The sequence below is a fragment of the Melanotaenia boesemani genome, chromosome 17 (genome assembly GCF_017639745.1).
Source record: "Melanotaenia boesemani isolate fMelBoe1 chromosome 17, fMelBoe1.pri, whole genome shotgun sequence".
Taxonomy (NCBI): domain Eukaryota; kingdom Metazoa; phylum Chordata; class Actinopteri; order Atheriniformes; family Melanotaeniidae; genus Melanotaenia; species Melanotaenia boesemani.
Window position 1 is genome coordinate 10,051,118 of NC_055698.1, and position 17,170 is coordinate 10,068,287.

At 38.0% G+C, this 17,170-nt stretch overlaps 4 protein-coding genes across 10 annotated transcripts in view; all 4 read left to right on the plus strand.

Annotated features, from left to right (window-relative positions):
• The window catches only part of fhod3a (formin homology 2 domain containing 3a), a 60,113-nt gene extending 56,821 nt beyond the window's left edge, over positions 1–3,292 (plus strand). For 3 of the 7 annotated variants that reach the window (XM_041967135.1, XM_041967139.1, XM_041967141.1), the window contains 5 exons: positions 11–215; positions 356–379; positions 647–860; positions 952–1,116; positions 2,125–3,292. In XM_041967135.1, coding sequence (XP_041823069.1) covers positions 11–215; positions 356–379; positions 647–860; positions 952–1,116; positions 2,125–2,201 — 685 coding nt within the window. In that variant the 3' untranslated portion in view covers positions 2,202–3,292. The remainder of the gene's footprint in view (positions 1–10; positions 216–355; positions 380–646; positions 861–951; positions 1,117–2,124) is intronic. The other 4 variants (XM_041967136.1, XM_041967140.1, XM_041967137.1 and 1 more) reach the window with 3 other exon arrangements.
• Positions 3,293–3,525: 233 nt separating this feature from the next.
• Positions 3,526–6,092, plus strand: LOC121657023 (glutathione S-transferase A-like). Its single transcript, XM_042012376.1, has 6 exons — positions 3,526–3,798; positions 5,095–5,160; positions 5,266–5,371; positions 5,460–5,578; positions 5,662–5,747; positions 5,834–6,092. The coding sequence occupies exons 1-6, from the start codon at positions 3,631–3,633 to the stop codon at positions 5,964–5,966; spliced, it is 678 nt and encodes a 225-aa protein (XP_041868310.1). The 5' UTR covers positions 3,526–3,630; the 3' UTR covers positions 5,967–6,092.
• A 2,217-nt stretch (positions 6,093–8,309) lies between these two features.
• Positions 8,310–12,187, plus strand: LOC121656779 (glutathione S-transferase A-like). Its single transcript, XM_042011903.1, has 6 exons — positions 8,310–8,561; positions 10,082–10,147; positions 10,225–10,330; positions 10,813–10,931; positions 11,018–11,106; positions 11,221–12,187. The coding sequence occupies exons 1-6, from the start codon at positions 8,394–8,396 to the stop codon at positions 11,351–11,353; spliced, it is 681 nt and encodes a 226-aa protein (XP_041867837.1). The 5' UTR covers positions 8,310–8,393; the 3' UTR covers positions 11,354–12,187.
• A 222-nt stretch (positions 12,188–12,409) lies between these two features.
• Positions 12,410–14,951, plus strand: LOC121656780 (glutathione S-transferase A-like). Its single transcript, XM_042011904.1, has 6 exons — positions 12,410–12,696; positions 13,961–14,026; positions 14,132–14,237; positions 14,326–14,444; positions 14,528–14,613; positions 14,700–14,951. Exons 1-6 carry the CDS (start codon positions 12,529–12,531, stop codon positions 14,830–14,832), a joined length of 678 nt encoding a protein of 225 aa, XP_041867838.1. The 5' UTR covers positions 12,410–12,528; the 3' UTR covers positions 14,833–14,951.
• The last annotated feature ends 2,219 nt before the right edge of the window (positions 14,952–17,170 follow it).

Here is a 17,170-nt window from a genome sequence, read left to right on the forward strand (position 1 = left end):
TTTCTCTCAGGTTCCATTCATTCCTGCTGTACCTGGGCCACCCGGCCTACAGCGTGAGAGAGATCAGCGTCAACAGGTTCAGTAAAATCATCAGTGAGTTTGCGTTGGAGTACCGGACCACCAGAGACCGCGTGCTGCAGCAAAAGCAGAAACGAGCTGACCATCGTGAACGAAACAAGACTCGGGGAAAGATGATCATGGACGTGAACACTCCAGTGAGCGTCACACACAAAAACACTCACAGACTTCAAGCTGTTGTTTCCCTTTCTTTGTTGTAAATCTAGTGCATCCTTTCATATATTTCCTCCATCTCTTTGATCTCTTCTTTGACTTTTACCCTTCCTTCCTCCTGTAGTCTGATGACGAAGAAGAGCGTGAGGTATCAACGTGTGCTAGCCTGTCCGCATGTGTGTATGTGTGTGTGTGTCTGTGTTTATGGATTCACTAACTTTTATTCAAGAATTTCTTTCTCTGTTTTTTTACTAAACTTCAGAAAAAATAAAACTATTTAGATTAGTTGGCACAGCAATGGTCACAGGTTGGATGCTTTTCCTAATGCTTGGTCTTTGGCATGTTTTAATTACAGGTAAAAATACTGATGTAATTGGCCGTTAAACTGTGATCCTCTTGACATGTTTCCTCTCAGCAGTGTGGTCGGCACGGCTCTAGCAGCAGTAACAACGGCGCCCCTGGTGGCAGCCAGGAGAGCGAGCAGCCTCAGGGTCTGGGCCATGCTGAGGATGCAGCAGAGCACGAGCACATGAAAGCGGTGCTGAGAACCAGCCTGACCGGCAGCGACAAGGAGAGCAGCGGAGTGCCGGGCCTTCGGACAAGGACCAGATCACGGCCTGGACGAGGAGGTGAGGAAGACTTCAGGTTCCTTATAGGAGCTGTTGGATTCACAAAGGGTTTATTTGCTCAAATGAAAGCTTTTCCTCCCTGTTCATGTAGGTCGCACCATGCAGGCATGGACACCACCTGCAGAGGACACACAGACCTGTGGAGATGATGCTGCAGATGAAATCATGGAGCGTATAGTGAGATCGGCCACACAGGGTCCAGGAACCAGAACGCAGCCCAGAGAGCGGAGGAGGTCCAGGGCCAACCGAAAATCATGTATGATGCAGGCTTTGAGACTGTAGTGTGTTCAATCTGAGACACAAATATTGACACGAATACAAAGAAATGTTTTTTTTTTCCTTGAACAAAAAATCAAATCATAGATAAAAATCTGAAAAGTCAACTAAAATTAGGAAAGACTCCCAGAAAACCAACAACAATAATAAAAAAAAATGTTTCTGTTGTTTAGCATCCCTCCTAAGAAGGAACAAGGCATATCTACAAGATGTTCACGAAAACAAATCTGTTCCACATACATCCAGCATCACCAGACAGCCTCCCAAAGAGAAAAGTTTTAAGGAGCGATATGGAGAAGAGAGTCTGGATGTAAACAGGACAAAAAAAGGGATCTTACTTAGAGAAATTGAATTATGCTGAGCTATATTATGGACTGGATTACTGACCCGGATGCTCTACCTCCTCTCAGATTCCTACAGATAGAAAACTACAGTTCTGTACTGAGAGGACACATTTAGCTTCAGGCTAAGTTGCAAATATAAAAATATAAATCTGCTTCCCTGTTAAATCTGATCCAATTCTTATTTTAAGATAATCAGCTGTGTGTGCATTTGATGGAGTCAGTCAGTGGTTAAGTCACTTTGCTGTTTTAATAAAGTCTTGGCATAATCTTGGAACTTAGATTAAAAAATGTTTTTTTGTTTGTTTCTTTTTACTTTTTATGTCAGTGGACATATTTGTTGTTCTTTTTTTTTTTTTTTTTTTTTACAGTAGGTCAAGTAAAAATGCATCGAGGCTAATCTCAGTATTCCCATGAAGACGTCATCCTAATAGCATGTAGAATCCCTGCATACATGTTTAAGACAGAGCTTGTGCTCACAGGATCCTTAAAATAAGCTGTAGAAGTAAACCCAATTACCTAAAATTTTATGCATGACATTAACTTCACACATTAAGTTTATGACATGTATAGTAAATAGTATGAAATACAGAGTGGCAGCACGCGATCATGTGATAACTCTCTTTATCCTCTCTTGTTTCTCGCAGTGAGGCGGACTCTGAAAAATGGCCTGACACCAGAAGAAGCTCTCGCTTTAGGGCTAACAGATTCTCCAGACACATAGATGTGATCATCCGCCTCGCACCTGTCGTCACTGCTCTGGAAGCTCACCCGGAAATGTCAGCGCGACATCTTCTGTCAGCCTTTGCCACACTTCTAGAGATGTAGTCCACTAGCCACAAACCTCTTCAGGCTTTTTTATTTTGTTTTGTTTTTTTTCTTTTTCTTGCCAGCTGCTAATCTTGACTGACGTTTCAGAGTAAAAGATGCCGCCAACATACTGGTCCTTTTTTTTAAATCTGTTTTCTTTTGTGTTTAAGCAAGAAAATCTTCCAGGGGAAACAGAAAAAGTCAAGAAAGAATGTGTCTTGAAGCCTCTAAATCAAACATTTTTTTATTTATCCAAACACATTTTAAATGAATCCAAAGGGATAATTTTTGCTTTATTAAGCTGTGAATTTTTTTGTTGTTCAAAAGGGCTAAAGAGGAATTTTAGTTTGAGGATCTCAAGCAACCACCATCACCCCTGACCAAGATGCTTACAGCAGTAAGCATCATATGAAAACATAACAGTTTGCTTTTGCAGTTGCACATTCGAAAAGCTACGTGTGTTGTAGGGAAGTGAAAGGTTTTCAGTTTGTTGAGTGCCTTTCATTTAAAAGGGACAATGCGGTACCTTTTTTTTTTTTTTTTTAAACAATTGCTCTCCTTGCCCTAAAAATCCCATCTTGCAAATTGTCACATCGCCGGGTGCATTTCTAGCAAGCATCAGAGCTGCAACGATGAACTTTCTCAGTATTTATTTACAAAGCTCAGACATCTCGCACCTTAACTGACATTTATAGTCTTTTACTAAATGAACGACTGATTGAAATCACAGAAATAGGAGGAAGTTTTTATCTCAGAGGAACTTTTTGTAAAGTGTAAAAAGACAAAAAGTTATGGACTTTTTTTAAAAAAATAAATGTAAAAATCTATCTTGAAGGACATGTAGAGAACTCTGCATAAAATGTGTAAATGCCCTCGTCAGCTGCCAGGTACAAAATCTTGTTCTACAGTGTGCATGTTTAGTGGAGTTGTGTATTATTTTTGTAGAAACTTGTATTATAGTCTGAGAGTTTTTTCTGTGAATTTTAATTAAAAGGCTTAAAGAAAGATGCAATTATCTTTGTATTTTTTTTTTTTTTTTTTTTTTTTTTGTTTGTTTGTTTTAAAAAACGTTGGTCATTTCTGGGATGAACCGGAAACCATAGTGACAACACAATCACTGCTGCGTTTGCACATTATGCAAAAAAAAAAAAAAAGAGAGAGACGTTAAAAAAAGTAGTACTTTAACACAGGGGCGCGGCTCTACTGAGCAACCTTTGTATTGCTGGGATGCCATAAACTGCACAGCTATGTCTCATCTTACAGTGCTTATGCGATTGTTGTGATACTACTGGAGATATTTCATTGACTTAGCTGCCCGGTTTGAGCCTGCAATAACTGCATCCATGGCTAAGTCAATGAGTCTGCTGTGGGGGTCTGGATCCCCTCCCTGCTGGCGTGTTATGATCACCTTAGAAGAAAAGAAGCTGCAGGGTTACAAACACAAACTGCTGTCCTTTGAGAAAGACGAGCATAAATCTCAGGAAGTCTTGGAAATCAACCCAAGGGGACAGGTAACTGAAGGATGCATGCAAAATGCGCCACCATAGATCATGATTTAACCATCAGGCTGACAGTTGTTTGTCAAATCAGCTGCACATTCTACTCATTATACTTGTTAAAACAAACAGGCTGCGTAAACCACTCTTTTGGTTAAATACAGCTACAGTGACAACGTAAAACTCACCTTCAGCTTAGACTTTTTATTTTACATTTAATAAAGTACAACTTGTTGCATTTATTTAAACAGAGGCAGAGAAACTTAAAACATTAAATTAGATATTTAACTGGGTTTCATGCCTAGTTTTGAATCATATTACAGAAGGTGATACAGAAAATGTAAATGGAAACAAAAATTAAAATAATCTACACTAATGCACAAAAAGGTTTGGGGTGTCGTTGTGTGTAGTTTTTCAAAAAAGACTTGATTTATACCAGAGGGAATCAAAACGTTGTGAATCATGTCTGAGTTTACTAGTGTGAGCACACACAACAACCAAGCTCACATATCAAACAGCAAAATACTTGATGACAATTTTATTCTCCAACACTTTCATTTCCCTTGTCTGTCTGTCTGTGCAGACTTTAGCAGTCGGGATTAATCCCTCTGACTTTTGTAGCAAGTCATGAGTGCAAATGAACAAAGATGTTAAAACCCGTTACTGCAGACTGGAACTCTGAAGTGACCCAGGAGACAAACCAAACACCCAAAAACTGTAATTCCTCCATCACATATGGATTAAATAAAACCTAAATGTATTTGTCAATTTGTTCTCTTTGTTATAAGATTTTAAAGGGTGTTGAGAACATGTGAACACATTGCATGCCATGACCCTGCAGTGTGACCTTAACCTATAAGAGTCCAAGGTGACATATTTGTCACATACAGTTTCTGCGACATTTTGCTTAAATTTATGGTGTAAACTTTGCTCAAAATCCTGTTGAACACAATCTGATACTTGTTTTCTGTCCCTTAATAGATACCTAGAAGCAGAAAACCACATTATAATATTTTTTAAACTATCACATGGTAATAAATGGTAGATAACCCCCCAAAAAATGTTAATTTTTTTGTTACATTTTGTTAAAGGGCCAAATAAAGACCTCTTATTAAAAAAGTTGGACTTTTCTTACCATTTTTTCATGGGTCGAGCCTTAGAGGGTTAATAGAGAAGGCCTTTTCATAAATATCTGTGAGGGAAAATGTGTCGCTACACATGTTTTCCAATGATCCTCACCATGTTATGATAAACTTGATGTCTTTTTTTTGATAATACCACCATCTTGTCTGATTGATGTCTGTTTGCCAGCTGCCTACCTTCAAACATGGGGACAACATAGTGAATGAGTCCAGTGCAGCATGTTTATACCTTGAGGTAAACCTACGTAAATGTGGAGGGTAATGAATATTAATATTACTAATATTACTTGACTTACGAAGAAAAGTCTGATCTCTTTCTTTGTTTCTGCGGTGGTGATAGAATCAGTTTAAATCTCAGGGCACCAAGCTGATTCCTGACACTCCTGCAGAGCAAGCTGTGATGTACCAACGCATGATGGAGGGTCTCACCCTCACAGAAAAACTTAGTAAGTTATGCACGTGTACTTACATAATTACAAGTGCAGGATGAAAAATGTCAGGATGGAGATGTTAACTTTGGGTATTCTGTCTTAGATTTAGTTATCTACTATGAGTGGTTTGTCCCTGAAGAAGAGCGACATGACTCTGCGGTGAAGAGGAACAAAGAGAATCTGGTCGCTGAACTCAAACTCTGGGAAAACTACCTGCAGATGGTATGAGTACAAGCCGTACACAGATACTCCAGAGACTCACACGTTTGACAGCAATGACTCTTGTTTGTGTTCTCTGCATGCAGGTGGCTGCAGGCTCATACCTGGCGGGTGCCTTCTCTTTAGCCGATGTGGTTGTCTTTCCAAACATTGCTTATGCGTTTCGTTTCGGGTAGGTGGCTTTGTTCAGTGCTAGCTTAAAGACTGAGGCCAGTTTGTTGTTAGAGTGACCAGAGACTTTGTGTTTTCTTTTTATAGGCTTTCTGTGGGACGTTACCCCAAACTGGCCAAATATTACAGTCTGCTGAAAGACAGACCCAGCATTAAATCCAGCTGGCCCTCACACTGGATGGCCAGCCCACAGGGTTATGATGTCCTGAAAGACCTCTGAAGAACAAAAATCATTCCTTTCATCTTTTTATTTTACGCATTCAACTTTATGAAATTGTAAGGTTAATAAAAATGTTTTTGAAACACATTTAAAAAATGCTATTCTTAATTTCTGATGTCAGCTTTTTCCAGGTGGCTTTTGGGAGCAACAAATAAATTACATTTGTTTAATTTATGCAGTGAAGCTGTGATGATGGGAAATTATTGGGCAGACTTTATAGTGCTTTCTATTCTCAAGGTGGTGGTAATTTCTGTTTCCACTGTGGTATCAAAACCTCACAAAATGTAATGATAAATTATATCCAACATATAACATATATCGTGACTTAGGACTCAGCTGTGGGGTCGCATCAGCTTAGGAGGGTTAAAAGTTCTCTCCAAAGGAGGAAAACAAAATGTAAATGAATCATAATTAATCCACAGCCTGTGGGGAATAAATCAAAGTGTAGCCATAACACTAAGAATTACAGTTTTTGGACACTTTTATAGTCAAACATTGCAAGAATTGTGTGTAAAACAAAATCTTAGCTGTGTATAAATACCCACACCTTTAACTCAACGATTGCCTTCAACTGGCCTGGTAGTCTGCAAGAAATAAGACAGGTAGGTCCATGACCAAAGACCACCAAACTTTCAGCACGTATTGGTTGACTTTGTCTTCATCAAGGTCAGCCTGCTGCAGTTTTTATTTTTAGATATATATTCCTCCTGACTTTTAGATCTTGGCTTTCTCTCTCAATATTTTAGAACTACCACAGCAGCTGGTTCATTTAAAAGTTAATTCAGTTTTATTCGCATCGCTCCTATTCACAATTAAAAAAGTCATCTCAGGCCACTTTAAATAGGAAAACCCAACATTTTCCATAGCAAACATCTGGATTTCTTCTCACATGCAATTGACCTTAAACAATTTATTAAAGAAGCTGATGATTTTTGATGGATTAAAGTTAGCCTTCCTGTCAAACATTTTTTTGTTTTTATGGTGATGCCTCGTAAAAAGATGATAATCAAGACACAACTAAGACACAGAAGCAGAGATGAGCATGGATTAGGAAATCCTCTGGAAGCTGCAGATGTTTCTCTTCACAAACTGACACAAACACAGATGTCAAGTCATTACTGGCAAGAGAACTGTAGAAAATGATAACTACGTGCCCTCTTCAGTGTCAGACACACATATTAGGTGGTTACAAAGGTTAATGTACTTTCTGTCTAATCGTGATAAACACTCATAGTCTGCATTTCACTGGTTGTTGATTAAGACATTATAATGATGATCAGTATAAGATGCTAATGAGATCAATACCGACTCTCTGCCTGACTTTTTTCTCAACTTGTGAGTTTCCTTCAGCACTTACACAATAACTGAAAATGATTTTACAATGTAGGCAAATTAAGAATTATTAATTTGATCAGTTATTGATCCATATTGCCATTTCTCAGACTTTACATGAATATTTTAACTTTTCCAGATAATTAACTAAAGATTTAAAAATCTTAATCAAAAGGAACAAGATGAGGTGGCTCAGGCATCTGGTTAGGATGTCACCTGGTCCCATTGGGAGGAGGTCCCTGAGAAGACCCAGGACAGGCTGGAGGGACAATGTCTCTCAGTTTGTTTGGGAACACTTTAGTATTTCCCTAAAAAAGCTGGAAGGAGTGGCAGAGGAAAGGAAAGTCTGGTCTTCTCTGGACCTGTCCCTTTTTTTCTTTATGCTCCATTTTTTATAAAGAAAGGACAAGTTTCAGTCAGAAGGGGAGATGTGGTAAACTATTACTCTTCAGTTAAGTGACAATTGATAAATTATATGTATTATAGAAGATTTAAGTGATGCTAAGGAGCACTGAAAAAAGTGGGAATTATAGAGGAAATGTTTGCCATGAATGTAATATCTCTAATGAGGCTATTGTATCTAACTTGGTGCATAACTGAGACATTTTTTCTCATTGTGTTCCTTTGAGTTCAAATCAGTTTATCTCAGCTTTCTGTCAGTAAGAGTTTAGATTTTTTTTTAAAATTATGATTACCCTATTTTTCAGTGGTATCAAACCCAAGAAATTGATGCAAATTAAATTTTGTAGTGTGGCATAAGGATGATGCTGGAAATAACCAACATCAGACAATAATGTCATCAGTCTTTATTACAGACAATTACACAATCAATAGATATGTAATGTATAGTAGCGTTCTCTTCTTGATGCAAGTTTAATTAATTTATTTATTTTCCCAGTGAAGAAGAAGCCAAGAGATTGACATGAAAACCTACAAATGTAGTTTTCTTTCCCAGCCAGTAGGTGGCAGTGTGCGCTTTGAAGACATTTTGAGAGCTCCATGAACCGGGGATATCTGCCCTGCACACAGTCCGTCCTGTGTTGTGTTGAGCTGCAGACGAAGCGTTGAGTTTTAGAACCAGTTAAATCTAAAACCATGGCCAAGGACATGACTTTTCTGTGGGGCTCCGGCTCTCCTCCCTGCTGGAGGGTGATGATCGTGCTGGAGGAGAAGAACCTGCAGGGCTACAACCACAAACTGCTCTCCTTCGAGAAAATGGAGCACAAGTCTCAAGAAGTGTTAGATATAAATCCCAGGGGGCAGGTATGGAGCAGACTTCAGCAGCAGACTTCTATCCGCTTTCTCAAATTATCTGACGGGTATATCGTTTCTTTGACCTGGTTAATGCACATCTGCAACCAAAATCCAGGCAAAAAAGAAAAAAAAAAAAGATATTTTCTCAAAATCAACAATGTCAAATTAACCCCCCAGTGTTTGAACCTCACGTAAGCCTTTTAACAAATCGGTAAGGTTTTATTTAATTTGCTAACGGATCGTTAGCTTTCACTGCGGCCGCCTTTGTCACGTGATCTGTAAATTGAAAGTGAACCAAGTAGACGTGGCTTCAGCTTCGCAGTTAAAATACAACAGGCTGCAAGACGAGCTGAGCACCTGTTATTATTTCATGATAATGAAACCACACATACACGACATACATACATACATACATACATACACAGTATAAACACACGCACGCACAAACAAGCCATGTTCTCTAAAAGCGCCGTCCTAACTCACTGAACACATTAGGGAAAGTAAAACACTGGACGTCTAAATAAAAGATGTTAAGGTGAAATACAAATTAAAAACAAAATCAAATCAAGATAAATTAAAATACGACATTAAAAGAATGGAATTCATAAGAAAAAGGCGTGAACGACATGGATTAAATATTAAAACAAGTTTATTAGTGCAAAGAATGAAAATGTGTTGAGTACCTGTAGTTTTCTGTTGTGAGGACCAAAAAAAGTAAAAGATACTTCTCCAAGTATTTTAGAAATAACCAAGAGAACAGCCCGCAGTGACCTGAGGGCTCACAAACTAAAAGCAAGTCTGATAAATGCATAGGACTGCTACCTTTTGGATCTTTAAAAACTAATAAAAGTATTTTAAAATCAAATTGGAAGCACACAGGAAGCCAGTGCAGATATTTTAAAGCTGGAGTAATAAAAACTCTCTTTCTGGTGTTCGTCAGCAGACGAGCATCTGAAACGCTAAACGCTGTAACATATTTATAGATTTTTTTAAGAAGACCAAAAAGAAAAGCATTACAAGAATATAATCTACACGTGATAAAAGCATGAACTGGTGTCTCTGCTTTGGCCTGAGAGAGGAACCATCGCACTCTTGCAAAATTCCTGAGATGAAAGCACCCTGTCTTTGTGTTTCTGATATGATACATGTAATTTAAATTAGAATAAAAGATAACTGAGGTTCAGATGGATTCAAATAGTTTCTAAAACAGTTCTTCATGTTTCCCACGACATGTGCCACGTCTCAATTAAAAACATGCAAACTAATCTATTGTCTAAGATCAGATCATTAAAAAAATGTTTTGTGTAAAAGAGATCTCACATAGAGCCATAGTCAGAGAACGGAGGCAAAGTTTAACTTTGAACTATTTTTCTAGTATGATGTGAGAGTTGGTTTATTCTGGTGGTCTGTTTGTTTTTCTTAAATACAACCATGAGTAGTAGATTTTCATTAGTATGCAAAAAACCAGTGGAACCATTGTGACATAGCACAATCTTGCTGGTTTTATATCCTTTTATTTGTTTTTTCAGCTTCCGTCCTTCAAACATGGAAACAACATTGTGAACGAATCCTATGCGGCTTGCTTTTACCTGGAGGTGAGGGATGTAGTCCTTCAATTTTAATTTTCACTTCTTTTTACCCAGTTGTCACAGCTTCGTATGTCTGTCTTTAGAGCCAGTTCAAGTCTCAGGGAAACAAGCTGATCCCAGAAAAGGCAGAAGAACAAGCACTGATGTACCAGCGCATGTTCGAGGGGCTCACATTCTACGAAAAACTAAGTATGACGGAAACATGATGGTGGTTTGCTACCGTTGCTGCCATGACGGCAGGGTTATTGTTTAATCCAGTGTTTTCAGTTCAGTTATTTATTTCCTTAATTTAAAGCTATGAAGGTGAACGTTATCGGATGCAAAATAGTAAAAAATGTCTGTTTTTAAGCTGAAAACCAGACAGTTTGAGGTAAACTGTTTTGTTCAGATGGACTTAGTCAAACTCAAGATTTAATTTAGCCTGTTAATGTTTATTTTTATTAAAGTTAGCATAAAAAAATAGTTATATTGAATTTTAAGAATGTTCCTTTCATGTTATTGAACTTGAACTGAGCTAGTTTGCTTTTTTTATAAACAGATGACCACTGCTGAAAACAGTCATTACGTAAATAAAGGACAGCAAATAATCAGCCAAACAGTTGTCTTGAATAACATAGATTGGTGTTAGAAATATAGATTATTTAATTTACTCATTTTTTTCTTCCTTCCAGATGCAGTGGTCTACTATGAATGGTACGTTCCTGAGGGTGAGAGGCATGACTCCGCCCTGAAGAGAAACAGAGAAGCTCTGACCACTGAGCTCCAGCTCTGGGAAGGTTACCTGCAGAAGGTGTGTGAATAAACAGTACAAACACAAAGCAACTCATCATCTTGATTCATTCAGAGTTGCTGTATTTTTCTCCTCTTTCTCTCAAGCTGGGCTCTGGCTCCCACCTGGCGGGATCGTCTTTTACGCTGGCAGATGCGGTCGTTTTCCCAACGGTTGCCACTGTTTTCAGATTTGGGTAAAAAGGAGATCATCTTCCTTCTGTTTGCTCCTTTCTTTTAGGTTTCTTTATTTAAATAATTGATGATTCATTGATAATTCAGTTTAAAAAGACGGTCCGTCTGTTCCGCAGGTTGTCTGCAGAGCGTTACCCTAAACTGGGAGAGTATTACGCTCTGCTGAAGGAGAGGCCCAGCGTCAAAGCCAGCTGGCCGCCTCATTGGCTGGAGAACCCCAAAGGACAAGAAACACTCAAAGACATCTGAAATGCATTTCAGCTGGATCTGGGAAAGCACTTCTGGTTTTCTTTTAGTTGCATTCATCTAAACTTAAATGTAGTCTCAGCTCAGTTTGTTTAGCTGGATGATTTTTCTGTACTTATATAGTTGGAAGGTACTAATACACAACCTGATTTGTTTCTGTCACATTTTTGACCGAGGTATCTGATTAACACAAGTTATGTGAAGCTGTTTGTAACAAACACTGGCAGCAGACCAGTTTTTCATTCATTGTGTCTCTAACGTCAATCTACTGTAGCCATGATATCACAGCAGCAGCTTTTCCAGAGTTTAAGTTCTTCTCTGAAGTGAAAATGTGGGTCTTCTGCATATACTGTGTTGTAAACTGGTATAGTAGGGTTATATGAGGCCACATGAGTCAAAGTCTGAGAGTAAGAGATAAAGGTTTGCACTAACAGTAGAAAAGGTAGTCATGATGTGTGTTTTATGGCTTGTGCATAAAACCGGTTTACCCTGCTCAGAGATAAGTCAGTTATGCCTTGTTACCATGACTTGCATAAAAATGAACGACTGATTGAAATCACAGAAATAGGAGGAAGTTTTTATCTCAGAGGAACTTTTTGTAAAGTGTAAAAAGACAAAAAGTTATGGACTTTTTTTAAAAAAATAAATGTAAAAATCTATCTTGAAGGACATGTAGAGAACTCTGCATAAAATGTGTAAATGCCCTCGTCAGCTGCCAGGTACAAAATCTTGTTCTACAGTGTGCATGTTTAGTGGAGTTGTGTATTATTTTTGTAGAAACTTGTATTATAGTCTGAGAGTTTTTTCTGTGAATTTTAATTAAAAGGCTTAAAGAAAGATGCAATTATCTTTGTATTTTTTTTTTTTTTTTTTTTTTTTTTTTTGTTTGTTTGTTTTAAAAAACGTTGGTCATTTCTGGGATGAACCGGAAACCATAGTGACAACACAATCACTGCTGCGTTTGCACATTATGCAAAAAAAAAAAAAAGAGAGAGACATTAAAAAAAAGTTGTACTTTAACACAGGGGCGCGGCTCTACTGAGCAACCTTTGGATTGCTGGGATGCCATAAACTGCACAGCTATGTCTCATCTTACAGTGCTTATGCGATTGTTGTGATACTACTGGAGATATTTAATTGACTTAGCTGCCCGGTTTGAGCCTGCAATAACTGCATCCATGGCTAAGTCAATGAGTCTGCTGTGGGGGTCTGGATCCCCTCCCTGCTGGCGTGTTATGATCACCTTAGAAGAAAAGATGCTGCAGGGTTACAAACACAAACTGCTGTCCTTTGAGAAAGACGAGCATAAATCTCAGGAAGTCTTGGAAATCAACCCAAGGGGACAGGTAACTGAAGGATGCATGCAAAATGCGCCACCATAGATCATGATTTAACCATCAGGCTGACAGTTGTTTGTCAAATCAGCTGCACATTCTACTCATTATACTTGTTAAAACAAACAGGCTGCGTAAACCACTCTTTTGGTTAAATACAGCTACAGTGACAACGTCAAACTCACCTTCAGCTTAGACTTTTTATTTTACATTTAATAAAGTACAACTTGTTGCATTTATTTAAACAGAGGCAGGGAAACAGGTTTCATGCCTGGTTTTGAATCATATTACAGAAGGTGATACAGAAAATGTAAATGGAAACAAAAATTAAAATAATCTACACTAATGCACAAAAAGGTTTGGGGTGTCGTGTGTAGTTTTTCAAAAAAGACTTGATTTATATCAGAGGGAATCAAAACGTTGTGAATCATGTCTGAGTTTACTAGTGTGAGCACACACAACAACCAAGCTCACATATCAAACAGCAAAATACTTGATGACAATTTTATTCTCCAACACTTTCATTTCCCTTGTCTGTCTGTCTGTGCAGACTTTAGCAGTCGGGATTAATCCCTCTGACTTTTGTAGCAAGTCATGAGTGCAAATGAACAAAGATGTTAAAACCCGTTACTGCAGACTGGAACTCTGAAGTGACCCAGGAGACAAACCAAACACCCAAAAACTGTAATTCCTCCATCACATATGGATTAAATAAAACCTAAATGTAATTGTCAATTTGTTCTCTTTGTTATAAGATTTTAAAGGGTGTTGAGAACATGTGAACACATTGCATGCCATGACCCTGCAGTGTGACCTTAACCTATAAGAGTCCAAGGTGACATATTTGTCACATACAGTTTCTGCGACATTTTGCTTAAATTTATGGTGTAAACTTTGCTCAAAATCCTGTTGAACACAATCTGATACTTGTTTTCTGTCCCTTAATAGATACCTAGAAGCAGAAAACCACATTATAATATTTTTAAACTATCACATGGTAATAAATGGTAGATAACCCCCCAAAAAATGTTAATTTTTTTGTTACATTTTGTTAAAGGGCCAAATAAAGACCTCTTATTAAAAAAGTTGGACTTTTCTTACCATTTTTTCATGGGTCGAGCCTTAGAGGGTTAATAGAGAAGGCCTTTTCATAAATATCTGTGAGGGAAAATGTGTTGCTACACATGTTTTCCAATGATCCTCACCATGTCATGATAAACTTGATGTCTTATTTTGGTAATACCACCATCTTGTCTGATTGATGTCTGTTTGCCAGCTGCCCACCTTCAAACATGGGGACAACATAGTGAATGAGTCCAGTGCAGCATGTTTATACCTTGAGGTAAACCTACGTAAATGTGGAGGGTAATGAATATTAATATTACTAATATTACTTGACTTACGAAGAAAAGTCTGATCTCTTTCTTTGTTTCTGCGGTGGTGATAGAATCAGTTTAAATCTCAGGGCACCAAGCTGATTCCTGACACTCCTGCAGAGCAAGCTGTGATGTACCAACGCATGATGGAGGGTCTCACCCTCACAGAAAAACTTAGTAAGTTATGCACGTGTACTTACATAATTACAAGTGCAGGATGAAAAATGTCAGGATGGAGATGTTAACTTTGGGTATTCTGTCTTAGATTTAGTTATCTACTATGAGTGGTTTGTCCCTGAAGAAGAGCGACATGACTCTGCGGTGAAGAGGAACAAAGAGAATCTGGTCGCTGAACTCAAACTCTGGGAAAACTACCTGCAGATGGTATGAGTACAAGCCGTACACAGATACTCCAGAGACTCACACGTTTGACAGCAATGACTCTTGTTTGTGTTCTCTGCATGCAGGTGGCTGCAGGCTCATACCTGGCGGGTGCCTTCTCTTTAGCCGATGTGGTTGTCTTTCCAAACATTGCTTATGCGTTTCGTTTCGGGTAGGTGGCTTTGTTCAGTGCTAGCTTAAAGACTGAGGCCAGTTTGTTGTTAGAGTGACCAGAGACTTTGTGTTTTCTTTTTATAGGCTTTCTGTGGGACGTTACCCCAAACTGGCCAAATATTACAGTCTGCTGAAAGACAGACCCAGCATTAAATCCAGCTGGCCCTCACACTGGATGGCCAGCCCACAGGGTTATGATGTCCTGAAAGACCTCTGAAGAACAAAAATCATTCCTTTCATCTTTTTATTTTACGCATTCAACTTTATGAAATTGTAAGGTTAATAAAAATGTTTTTGAAACACATTTAAAAAATGCTATTCTTAATTTCTGATGTCAGCTTTTTCCAGGTGGCTTTTGGGAGCAACAAATAAATTACATTTGTTTAATTTATGCAGTGAAGCTGTGATGATGGGAAATTATTGGGCAGACTTTATAGTGCTTTCTATTCTCAAGGTGGTGGTAATTTCTGTTTCCACTGTGGTATCAAAACCTCACAAAATGTAATGATAAATTATATCCAACATATAACATATATCGTGACTTAGGACTCAGCTGTGGGGTCGCATCAGCTTAGGAGGGTTAAAAGTTCTCTCCAAAGGAGGAAAACAAAATGTAAATGAATCATAATTAATCCACAGCCTGTGGGGAATAAATCAAAGTGTAGCCATAACACTAAGAATTACAGTTTTTGGACACTTTTATAGTCAAACATTGCAAGAATTGTGTGTAAAACAAAATCTTAGCTGTGTATAAATACCCACACCTTTAACTCAACGATTGCCTTCAACTGGCCTGGTAGTCTGCAAGAAATAAGACAGGTAGGTCCATGACCAAAGACCACCAAACTTTCAGCACGTATTGGTTGACTTTGTCTTCATCAAGGTCAGCCTGCTGCAGTTTTTATTTTTAGATATATATTCCTCCTGACTTTTAGATCTTGGCTTTCTCTCTCAATATTTTAGAACTACCACAGCAGCTGGTTCATTTAAAAGTTAATTCAGTTTTATTCGCATCGCTCCTATTCACAATTAAAAAAGTCATCTCAGGCCACTTTAAATAGGAAAACCCAACATTTTCCATAGCAAACATCTGGATTTCTTCTCACATGCAATTGACCTTAAACAATTTATTAAAGAAACTGATGATTTTTGATGGATTAAAGTTAGCCTTCCTGTCAAGCATTTTTTTGTTTTTATGGTGATGCCTCGTAAAAAGATGATAATCAAGACACAACTAAGACACAGAAGCAGAGATGAGCATGGATTAGGAAATCCTCTGGAAGCTGCAGATGTTTCTCTTCACAAACTGACACAAACACAGATGTCAAGTCATTACAGGCAAGATAACTGTAGAAAATGATGACTACGTGCCCTCTTCAGTGTCAGACACACATATTAGGTGGTTACAAAGGTTAATGTACTTTCTGTCTAATCGTGATAAACACTCATAGTCTGCATTTCACTGGTTGTTGATTAAGACATTATAATGATGATCAGTATAAGATGCTAATGAGATCAATACCGACTCTCTGCCTGACTTTTTTCTCAACTTGTGAGTTTCCTTCAGCACTTACACAATAACTGAAAATGATTTTACAATGTAGGCAAATTAAGAATTATTAATTTGATCAGTTATTGATCCATATTGCCATTTCTCAGACTTTACATGAATATTTTAACTTTTCCAAATAATTAACTAAAGATTTAAAAATCTTAATCAAAAGGAACAAGATGAGGTGGCTCAGGCATCTGGTTAGGATGTCACCTGGTCCCATTGGGAGGAGGTCCCTGGGAAGACCCAGGACAGGCTGGAGGGACAATGTCTCTCAGTTTGTTTGGGAACACTTTAGTATTTCCCTAAAAAAGCTGGAAGGAGTGGCAGAGGAAAGGAAAGTCTGGTCTTCTCTGGACCCGTCCCTTTTTTCTTTATGCTCCATTTTTTATAAGGAAAGGACAAGTTTCAGTCAGAAGGGGAGATGTGGTAAACTATTACTCTTCAGTTAAGTGACAATTGATAAATTATATGTATTATAGAAGATTTAAGTGATGCTAAGGAGCACTGAAAAAAGTGGGAATTATAGAGGAAATGTTTGCCATGAATGTAATATCTCTAATGAGGCTATTGTATCTAACTTGGTGCATAACTGAGACATTTTTTCTCATTGTGTTCCTTTGAGTTCAAATCAGTTTATCTCAGCTTTCTGTCAGTAAGAGTTTTGATTTTTTTTTTATTATGATTACCCTATTTTTCAGTGGTATCAAACCCAAGAAATTGATGCAAATTAAATTTTGTAGTGTGGCATGAGGATGATGCTGGAAATAACCAACATCAGACAATAATGTCATCAGTCTTTATTACAGACAATTACACAATCAATAGATATGTAATGTATAGTAGCGTTCTCTTCTTGATGCAAGTTTAATTAATTTATTTATTTTCCCAGTGAAGAAGAAGCCAAGAGATTGACATGAAAACCTACAAATGTAGTTTTCTTTCCCAGCCAGTAGGTGGCAGTGTGCGCTTTGAAGACATCTTGAGAGCTCCATGAACCGGA